The sequence below is a fragment of the Gracilinanus agilis genome, chromosome 5 (genome assembly GCF_016433145.1).
Source record: "Gracilinanus agilis isolate LMUSP501 chromosome 5, AgileGrace, whole genome shotgun sequence".
Classification (NCBI taxonomy): Eukaryota; Metazoa; Chordata; class Mammalia; order Didelphimorphia; family Didelphidae; genus Gracilinanus; species Gracilinanus agilis.
In genome coordinates this window covers 180,595,944-180,605,967 of record NC_058134.1, presented here as the reverse complement: position 1 = coordinate 180,605,967, position 10,024 = coordinate 180,595,944, and the positions used below count along the sequence as shown (strand labels likewise).

Below are 10,024 nucleotides of genomic sequence, written 5' to 3'. Positions count from 1 at the left end.
TAGAGCCTGTATAAAGCATTAGCTCTCTAGTCTGTAACATGACTATCCACACGTTCATATATAGTATGTGAGTATGTTTTTCTATAATGCTACATCCTGCCTCAATATGTTAGGATAATTATAAATACTCTATTGTGTGGCTGCTTCTCTCAAGGAATATTTTGGGGTTTCTTGGTTTCTCTCCTGGGGTTCCGAAGGCAGTTGTTTTCATGTTTGGACCCCACTGGGAATAGGTAGGGTGTTAGGTGGGTTGCTAAGTGTAATAGAAAAAATACTGGATTTCAGTCTGAGGTCCTGATGTCAAATTCTAGCTCTCCTATTTGCTCTCCATGTGGCCTTGAGCAAGTCTTTTAACTTTTCAAGGCTTCAGAGATCAATGATTCTATGACTCTTCAGGCCTCAATGCACCAAGTTAAATCCTCCTTTCCTTATCCTACAGAATGTAGATCTTCATGATAAGCATTACTCACCTTTCATCTTAGTGGGAAAAAGGAGAATAGACAACTAGAATGAACAATGGACCCTTAGATGCCACTGAACACCAGAGGAACTTGACCAACCCTTGCATTCACTGTTCAACAATCAATTCAACCAACAGTTGTCAAGCTCTTAGTGGGTACAAGGCTCTTTGTAATCCACTGGACAGATGATGACAATACAAAATAAGCCTTCTTCTCAAGGAGACTTACAAATATTTTACAAGGTAAGTTGAATATTTTTGGTCATTTGTCAGTCATGTCTGACTCTTTGTGACTCTTTTGGATCTATTTTATTAATGGCAAATCAGGTATCCTGGACGTAATGGAATCAATCTCACAGGAACAGTCCGGCATGCTTGACTCTATGCAACATTTACTCTTATCATAGAGAGAGAGAGAGAGAGAAAAGACAATACATAATATAACACCCACCAAAAGGCAGCACATCTGTGGGATCTCGCAGACTCTCTGGTCCTTCCCAGGGAGTAGATGGTATCAATCTATTTGGAAAATTTCACAGTTTTGAGTGTCTGTTTCTCACATTCCTGCTCCATGCAAGCAGATGAAGGACTGCAAATAGTAGATGGTCTTTTCACAATTCTTGTGATCTGGTCTTGATTCTTGACTCTCCCATCCAGTAGATCCAGTAATCAAATGGATCATAATCCACATATTTTGTGTATTGGTTCCAAGGCAGAAGAGTGGTAAGGGCTGGGGAATGGGGTTCAAGTGACTTGTCCAGGGTCACTCAACTAGGACGTGTCTGAGACCAAATTGGAACCCAGGACCTCCCATCTCTAGGCTTGGCTCTCGATCCACTGAGCCATCTGGTTGCCACTGCTCAGCATCTTTGTAAGAACTCTGGACTCTGGGCATGGACAGGGATGTTGGATCTAGAAGGTTCTCAATTCCTAGAATAAGGATATAGATTCAAAGGAAGAAAGAAGCTTCTGTGAAATGTGTTTTTCTTGGTTATGGCTACCCTTATGCTGATAGGGTCTTAGAATCTCTTTCTTGCTTATGGACCAGATGATTGACTTGAGTAAGGAGAAGCCTGCCTAATGTCCCTTTCTGCCCTTGAGCCTGGCACCCCTCTCTTGAAGTTCTGCATTCTCATTTCCTTCTTCCCTCCTCAATTAGTAATCATACTTGACCTCTTCTTTCTCCTTCTCCAGCCTCATAAGGATAGGGGAGTGGGGTGGAATGAGGTGACAGATGATAGATAAGTAACTACAAATGTAATAAGAGAACTTCAATGAACCTCCTGATCTGCTGGATTAAGGCACTTGCCATAGAGCTGGGCCTACATACTCTGTCTCAGTGGGAATGGACTTTCACTTTGGCATGATGAATTTTATTGCTTTATTTCTCCCCTCCCATGAGTCACTCAACAAGCATCAAAAAGAGGAGAAAGGGCCCATTTTCTCTTCCCTCCCTTGTATATTTTTTAAGCTGCATACTCTTTATTTACTCCATTTCAACTCTTAATTCTTTATCTCTGTGGACACTGAGAAGATTTTGTTTTAAAGATATTTTATTTTACCAATTACATGTAATGACAAATTTCCACTTAAGTTTTCTTAAGTTATATGATCCAAATGATCTCCCTCCCTTCCTTCCCTCCCCTTTCTCAGAGATAGTAAGCAAATCAATCTAAGTTATATAGGTATTATGATGCAAAACATATTTCCATATTGTTAATTTTTGTAAGAGAACATATATAAAACCAAAAACCCCAAATAAAAACCCAAATAAACTAATGTGAAAAATTGTATGCTTTGATCTGCATTCTGACTCCAACAGTTCTTTCTCTGGATATGGATAGCATTCTTTGTCACAAGACTTTCAGATTTGTCCTGGATCATTGTATTGCTGAGAGGAGTTAAGTCTTTTACAATTGATCATTCCACAATATTGGTGTTATTTGTGTACAATATTCTCCTGGTTCTGCTTATTTCACTCTGTATCAGTTCACGTGGGTCTCTCCAACTCTTTCTGAAATCAGCCTGTTCATCATTTCTTATAGCACAATAGTACCCCATCACCAATGTATACCACAATTTGTTCAGTCATTCTCTAATTGATGGACATTCCTTCAATTTCCAGTTATTTGCCACCACAAAAAAGAGCCTTTAAATATTTTTGTGCAAGCAGATCCTTTCCTCTTTTTTTTATCTCTGGTATACAAAACTAGTAATAGTATTACTGAATCAAAGGGTATGAACAGTTTTGTAGCCCTTTGGGCATAGTTTCAAATTGCCCTCCAGAATGAAGTTGAATTAGTTCACAAATCCACCCATAATGCAGTAGGGTCCCAATTTTGCCATTTCCACTCCAACAATTATCATTTTCTTTTACTGTCATATTGGCCAATCTGATAGGTGTGAGGTGGTACCCCAAGAGTTGTTTTTATTTGCGTTTCTCTAATCAAGATTTCCAACATTGTTTATATGATTATTGATAGTTTTGATTTCTTCATCTGAAAACGGTTTGTTCACATCCTTTGACCATTTGTCAAAAGGGGAATGGCTTGTATTATTATAAATTTGTCTTAGTTCTCTATAAATTTGAGGAATGAGACTTTATTAGAGAAATTTGTTATAAAAATTTTTCCTCAGTTTGTTGTTTCCCTCTTAATCTTGATTATGTTGGTTTTGTTGTACAAAACCTTTTTAATTTAACATGGCCATGATTATTCATTTTATATCTTATAATGGTCTCTATCTTGTTTGGTCATAAATTCTTTTCTTCTCCGTAGATCTGATGGGTTCTCTGCCTTTTTGAGTATGTGGCTTGGGGATGAGATGAGAGGGCTTTCTTTCCCTACCTTTAAACTCCAGCAACAATGATGATTAAGTACAAAAGGCAGCAAGTACATTTGTTTGCTTAGGTAAGCCTGAGGCTGTATTTCTGGGCTGTGGTTGCCTCTTCTGCTTCATGTATATTGCTCTAAGTACAGATAATTGAATAAAGAGATGGATGCTTCCAGCCTGAGTGGTACCCTCATGAGTTAGAGAGTTTCTGGGATCTTAAGTCATTGATGGTTGCCTAGTGTGAGGTTCTTCTTGTATCTAAATGGTTTTTTAAGAAATAAAGATGTACCACCAGTAGGAGAAACTGCTGGGAAGATGCTGCTGCTAAAAGTCCCAAGAAAGCCCAAGCCATGCTCTAGCTTGCCAGGAAATCCAGACCAGCAAGTTTCATGGACAAAGAAGTGAAAGGGGAGAGTGAAATAGCTTTTTAGCAGTTCCACAAAGTGGTTTTGTCTTTCAAGAGGTTATTTATAGGAGGGATTGGCTATTATTTCATGTTTTAAGTATTTTGTTATTGCATGCTTATGAATCTTTCATATTTTAAGCATTTCTTTTATAGTAATAGAAATGCTATCTACTCAGCTACTTTTTTCCATTGAATACCTTTTCTGGAAGGGACATTTTCCTTTTTAAACCCTTACCTTCTGTTTTAGAATTACTTCTATATATTGGTTCCAAGGCAGAAGAGTGGGAAGGACTAGGCAATGGGGGTTAAGTGTTTTGCCCAGGGTCACACAGCTAGGGTCAGATTTGAACCCAGGACCTCTGGTCTCCAGTCCTGACTCTATCCACTGAACAATCTATCTGCCCCTTTTTTGGGGAGAGTCTAGACATGAGCTATTCTTGAGATTTTCTCTAGAGCTCTAAGGGTATAGTCAGTAAACTAGATTTTGAGAAAAGCATGCCTTCCCTTTTTTAAGATTCAGGCTTCCGTAGGAATGATTCTGAGATCCTCTCAGTGCGGAATTAGAGTCCTTTTTCTGAGAGAGAGTCCTCTCTCCCTGGGATGTGAGTCTGAATCCTTCATATCACAGAGGAGCGACCAACATGTCACTTATGTCCCATGCTTAAGTGTCAAAAGTTGCAGATAGGTCAAACAGAATGAAAACCAAGAAAAGTTCATTAATATAACAGTTTACAAATTATTGGTAAAATGGGAAAGAAAGCAGAGCGAAGGATTGAGTGAGGAGGAGGCATTAAGGCAATGAAGCCAACATGCATAGAGGCCTTTTTCTAGGAATTTGACCATGTTAGGGGAAAGAGACATAGGATAGTAGCTTGAGAGTTTGTGGGGGTCAAAAGAAGATTTTTTTTAAGATAGAGATTTGAGAATATTTATAGGGAAAGAACCAAAGACTGAAAATTACAAAGAACAAACGAAAAGGGATGAGATCAAGAATTCAATTGTTTTGGTTGATTTTGGCAAGGAGAAAGGTCACCTTTCCTTGGGGAGAAGAGGAGATAATGTAGATTTTTTTTGAGATGTTGGGGATAGGGAAGAAGAGAGCTCAGGGTGACTCCTCTGGGAAATTACTTGTGAGCAATATAGTGAAAGGTACCTGGGGTCTGTGTACCTACAGGGATATATTTGGAAAGTGGCTTCATGTCCCTTTGTCTTCCTGAATATAAAATTGAACAAGCTCCAATGTTCAGGAGCCATTAGACTTCATGTGGACTGTAACGAATCCCAGATCAAGACAAAAGGGTTCTGGGTGATTATGTCACAGACTAGTACATGTACTTAACTGAAAATCTTTGTCCTAACTATATCCGTGAGTCCTTCTGTATTTTGGATTTTAGCAATAGTCATTAAATTAAAGCCTCCACTTGCTATTATACTTGGATGAAGTTCACACTTAAAATAAGGAACGCTGTTTTGTGGGACCCCAGATTGTGCTATACCATGTAGCCACATGACATCATGGATCATTCTTTAGGATGCCAGGATAGTGGATGCCACTGTGGTTATCTTAGCTTGGCTTAACCATTCCCAGGGACCAGAGTGGACCAGTCATGGAAGGAAGAACCCTCCCAGACAGCGTAAACACAACAGGCTCACCACCTTGACATCATCCTTAATTCCTAATTCTCACTCATCCCCCCAAAATAAATAAAAAATATATATGCACACATATACAACATTGGTATATGTTCTTTATTAGAATATATATCAGCATATATTATATAGCATAATATATATTTCAGTAAATAGATATGTGAATGCTATATATTGGTATCTATTATATATTGGAATATATATCACTAAATATCACATATTAGAATATATACTAGCATATATTGGCATATATTACATATCAGAATATAATATACTGGCATATATTACATATCAGAATATATCGGACTATAATATATTGGTATGTATTATATATCAGGATATAATATTTACATATTATATACCAGACTATAATATATTGGTATATATTATATATCAGAATATAGTATATTGGTATATATTATATGTATTATATACCAGAATATAATATACTGGTATATATTATATATCAGAATATAGTATATTGGTATATATTATATGTATTATATATCAGAATGTAATATACTGGTATATATTATATATCAGAATATATATATAGGTAAATACTATATATAGGAATATATATTCCCCTCCATCTAATCACAAAGGGTAGCTAGGTGGTATAGTAAATAGAGCACTGGGATTGGAATCAGGAAGACTCATCTTCCCGAGTACAAATCTGGCCTCAGTCACTTCCTAGCTGGGCGACCCTGGGCAAATCATTTAATCCCCATTGCCTAGCCCTTACTGCTCTTCTGCCTTGGAACCAGTACACAGTATTGATTCTGAGATGGAAGGTAAGAATTTAAGAAAAGTTCTTGATTGCCTGAGTGTTGGGACTGGTTTAGATGTTCTCTTAGATGGAGTGGGACAAAACTAAGACCTCTTTAATTGTATCAAGGTAACAGATTTCCTACAAAAGGCCACAGAGTTCTGGGCTTAAGGAAAAGAAACAAGGCCTACACACAAGAGGACCAAGACCTCCTAAAATCCTGCAAATCCATTTTTTAGAGTTTGCCCATGCACCACAAAACAACTGGCTGTACCACAGATTATCTCCTTCTTGTGGGATTTGGAAGCAGCTCAGAATTGGCCATGATTTCATGGTTATTCTTTGTTTTAGATCAGATGATGGATTATCCACTGAAAGAAGTGGGGAATAAACTGCAATTGTCCTCATGTTGAGGTTAGTCATGATGACCTTCAACCGTACTCATGAGTCACGTAGAAACGACAGGCATAAAAACATGATGGATGATGTGTCCCATTATTGACATAGTCTGCATTATTCTGGTTGTGCTCCAACAATAGGCAACCAGAAGGTGAAGTATATAGAGAGCTGGGCCTGCAGTCAGGAAGACTCATCTTCCCGAGTTCACATCGGTCCTCAGATACTTGCTAGCTCTAGGACTCTGGGCAAGTCACTTGACCCTGTTTGCCTCCATTTCTTCATCTATAAAATGAGCTGGAGAAAGAAATGACAAACCACTCCAGTATTTTTTGCCAAGAAAACCCAAATGGGATCCTGAAGAACTGGACATGACTGAAATGACTGAATAACAACAAGTCCCAACAATGGAATAAAAATTAAAATAAGATCAACCATAATAATAGGATATGATGAAGTCTGGCATCTGAGTACAAACACTGTTTGTTAATGTCTCCTTATTGGGAAAGTAGCTATATAATTTGCAATTGGCTCCATGTATATTTGGACTGGACCAAAGGGGAAATTTCTCCACCAAGTGGAAATTTCCATTTATATTTGGAATCCAGAATGTGAAGAGACCGGATAAATAGACACCAAGAGATCCCCCTCACAAGATGGCCTATTTGATGCATCCCTTCCTCCTGGACCACAGTCATCATCCACCTGCAGATAAAATCAGATAAGAGCAGCCTGAGGAGCTTAGCCACACATTGGTGCCAAGACTGGATAACAACTTTGAACCCTCACTCTGAATGAGAATTGCACCTGGAATACACCAAAAACAATGATTCTACCATTACTTGCAGTTTACTTTTTGTGTCTTTGTATTGGATTTTGTTAGGTTTTATGGTTTTTTGATTGATTAAATGTGGTTTATTTAATGATGCAGTATAAATATAAGCCAATTCAGTGGCTGTATCTATGTGTATTATCAATCAAGGAATGGAATGAGATATTCTCATCAAATGAAGCCCCTTCCCTAGAAGAAGTGGGAACATGGAGACAGAAATAGCTAGAATGACCGAGGAGTTCATAAGTCCCCTGAGCTCCAAAGGAATTTTACCAACTCATACATAGGCTTATCCTTTTCTAGCTTACTTGTGGTTAGTAAAATCAGGAGTCATTGGATTCTGCTTTCCCTAGACATTTGTTCTGAGAGTGTGTATTTGTTTTTTTTTGTTTTTGTTTTTGTTTTTTTTATTCAAAGCAAGAAGTTAGGTTTTTATAACTTCAAGCAGATGAAATCTACTTGTTACTAAAGGAAAGAAAACCTTTGGCTGGCAGAATAATTCTTGTTTGCAGGGCCCATATCTGGGGAGAGGGCAGTGATTCTGTACCACTCATCACGGGGCAGGAGAGGGTGCACAAAGCTTGGAGTTACTCAGGAAAGCCAAGATCCAATGCTGACCTTCGGAGCTTTCAGAAGCGACATCCAGGGCTGACCAGTGCATTGTAGAAGAAGAATACGTTTTGTCATGATCAAACAGCACGGCTGGAAGCAACAGGAGCTGGTCATCTGGATGCCGGGCGGCAGCTCTCCAGAATCTCAAAATGGGACACTGAAGGGGTAATCTTTGTGAGAACTGGAATTGGACATGCCACAGGCTCTCCAGCCGCGGTTGAAGCTCAGTATAGTTGCCATCTCTTCGTCGGTCAGCTCAAAATCAAACACCTGAAAGTTCTCAGCAATCCGTGATGGGGTGATCGATTTGGGGATCACAACCACTTTTCTCTGGATATGGAACCTGATCAGAACCTGTGCAGTGGTTTTGTTGTGCTTTTGTGCAATGGCCTAGATCCTGGGGTCATCCAAGAGAGAAGGGTCCTCTGGCTTGGCCCATGGTCGATCCGGAGAACCAAGGGGACTGACTGTAGGCTGTCACTACAATGCCTTTGGACTGGCAATACTCGATCAGCTTTTCCTGGGTGAGATACGGATGGCACTCGATCTGATTAACTACTGGCGCATGCTTCAGCCCCGGCTTGGTCAAGATACTCTCAATCTGGAGGTGGTTGAAGTTGGAAACCCCAATGGCTTTCACTAGTCCTGTATCCACTAATTCTTCCATGGCCGTCCATGTATCCAAAAAATTGATGTTACTGGGAATCACTTTGCCACTGTCATCCAGTGGGAAAATATCAGTCCCGGCCTTAAATCCCATAGGCCAGTGGATAAGGTAGAGATCCAGATAGTCCAGCTTCAGGTCACTCAGAGTCTTCTGGCAGGTGGACTTCACCAAGCTCTTCTCATGGAATGTACACCAAAGCTTGCTGACGACAAACAGGTCCTCCCGACTCACGACCTTCTCCTTCAGCTTCTCCTGGATGGCCTCCCCTATTTCATTCTCATTCTGGTAGACGTAGGCACAGTCAATGTGGCGGTACCCGACATCGATGGCCGCCTTCACTGTGCTTGCCACTTTGCCTGGAGGGGACTTCCATGTTCCTAGGCCTACGATGGGCATCTTCGCCTGGTTCTTCAGCACGAGGAAGGTTGCCATGGTGTTCCGGCCTTGAAGGGGATGGCCTCAACAGCGAAGGAGAAACGTGAATGAAATGTTGACCCCGCAAACCGGACACAGTCTGTGTATTTGTTTTTTAAAAATACTCTCTCTTTTTCATCCATCACTAGATATCTTTTATTTTTATATCACCTTCATTTCTCCATCTAGCCCTTCCCTCTTCCCCCCAGAAAACCATTCCTCATAAAAGAGTTTAAAAAAAGAGAAAGAAAGGGAAAAAGCAATTCAGAATACTGACCAGTATGTCAACTATCTCTGATGGAATAGGCAGTATTTTACATCTGCAATCACCTCCACCTCTGCAAAGAAGAGAGGAAATTACATCTTGAATTTTGACCTTCTTTGGTCTCTGCTCTTTTCTTTTTTTTGTATTTGTTCTTTCCTGCTTTGGGCAAAAGAGACCTGGAGATGGCTATGAACTGGTGAACTTCTAAATGGTCAGAATAGGGAATATCAGGAATCTGGAGCAGAAGTCCATGCTGGGATTTGCTGGAAGCCAGATGGTGAGGAGTAAAGTTCCCAAGCAACTACTTTGTCCCAATATATCTCAAAGGCTGCCAAGAGGGAGCTACAGCAATTCATCTATTGGCTATGCCAAATTCAGAAATAGGCTTGATGACCCACATGCTATTGAAACTGCTTTAAGCTTGAGCCCACTCTTCCCAGGAACCAAAGTGATATAGGTCAGGATATGTGCTCTGGTTTTATAAACTTGCTATATTTCCACACTAAAAGCTAATCAATGTTAAATGACTAAATGAAAGTGGGTTTCTAGTCAGTGGTAGATTTGGAAGAACAAGCCAGAATGGGAATGTGAGCAAATGGCATAAGAGAAAGATGATACCCTATTCTTAGGACCCTGAAAGGTGATATAGTCAGCCTTGCTCTGGGAGAGTATATTCATTATTTACATTATATTCTTTGTTTTTCTCTCTTTACCATACGTC

At 39.6% G+C, this 10,024-nt stretch overlaps 1 protein-coding gene across 1 annotated transcript; it reads right to left on the bottom strand.

Annotated features, from left to right (window-relative positions):
• Nucleotides 1-8,052: 8,052 nt before the first annotated feature.
• LOC123249100 (aldo-keto reductase family 1 member B1-like) lies at nucleotides 8,053-9,080 on the bottom strand. The gene is made up of 2 exons (XM_044678082.1): nucleotides 8,514-9,080; nucleotides 8,053-8,332 (listed from the first exon to the last, which is right to left on the bottom strand). Exons 1-2 carry the CDS (start codon nucleotides 9,054-9,056, stop codon nucleotides 8,102-8,104), a joined length of 774 nt encoding a protein of 257 aa, XP_044534017.1. The 5' UTR covers nucleotides 9,057-9,080; the 3' UTR covers nucleotides 8,053-8,101.
• Between the last annotated feature and the right edge of the window lie 944 nt (nucleotides 9,081-10,024).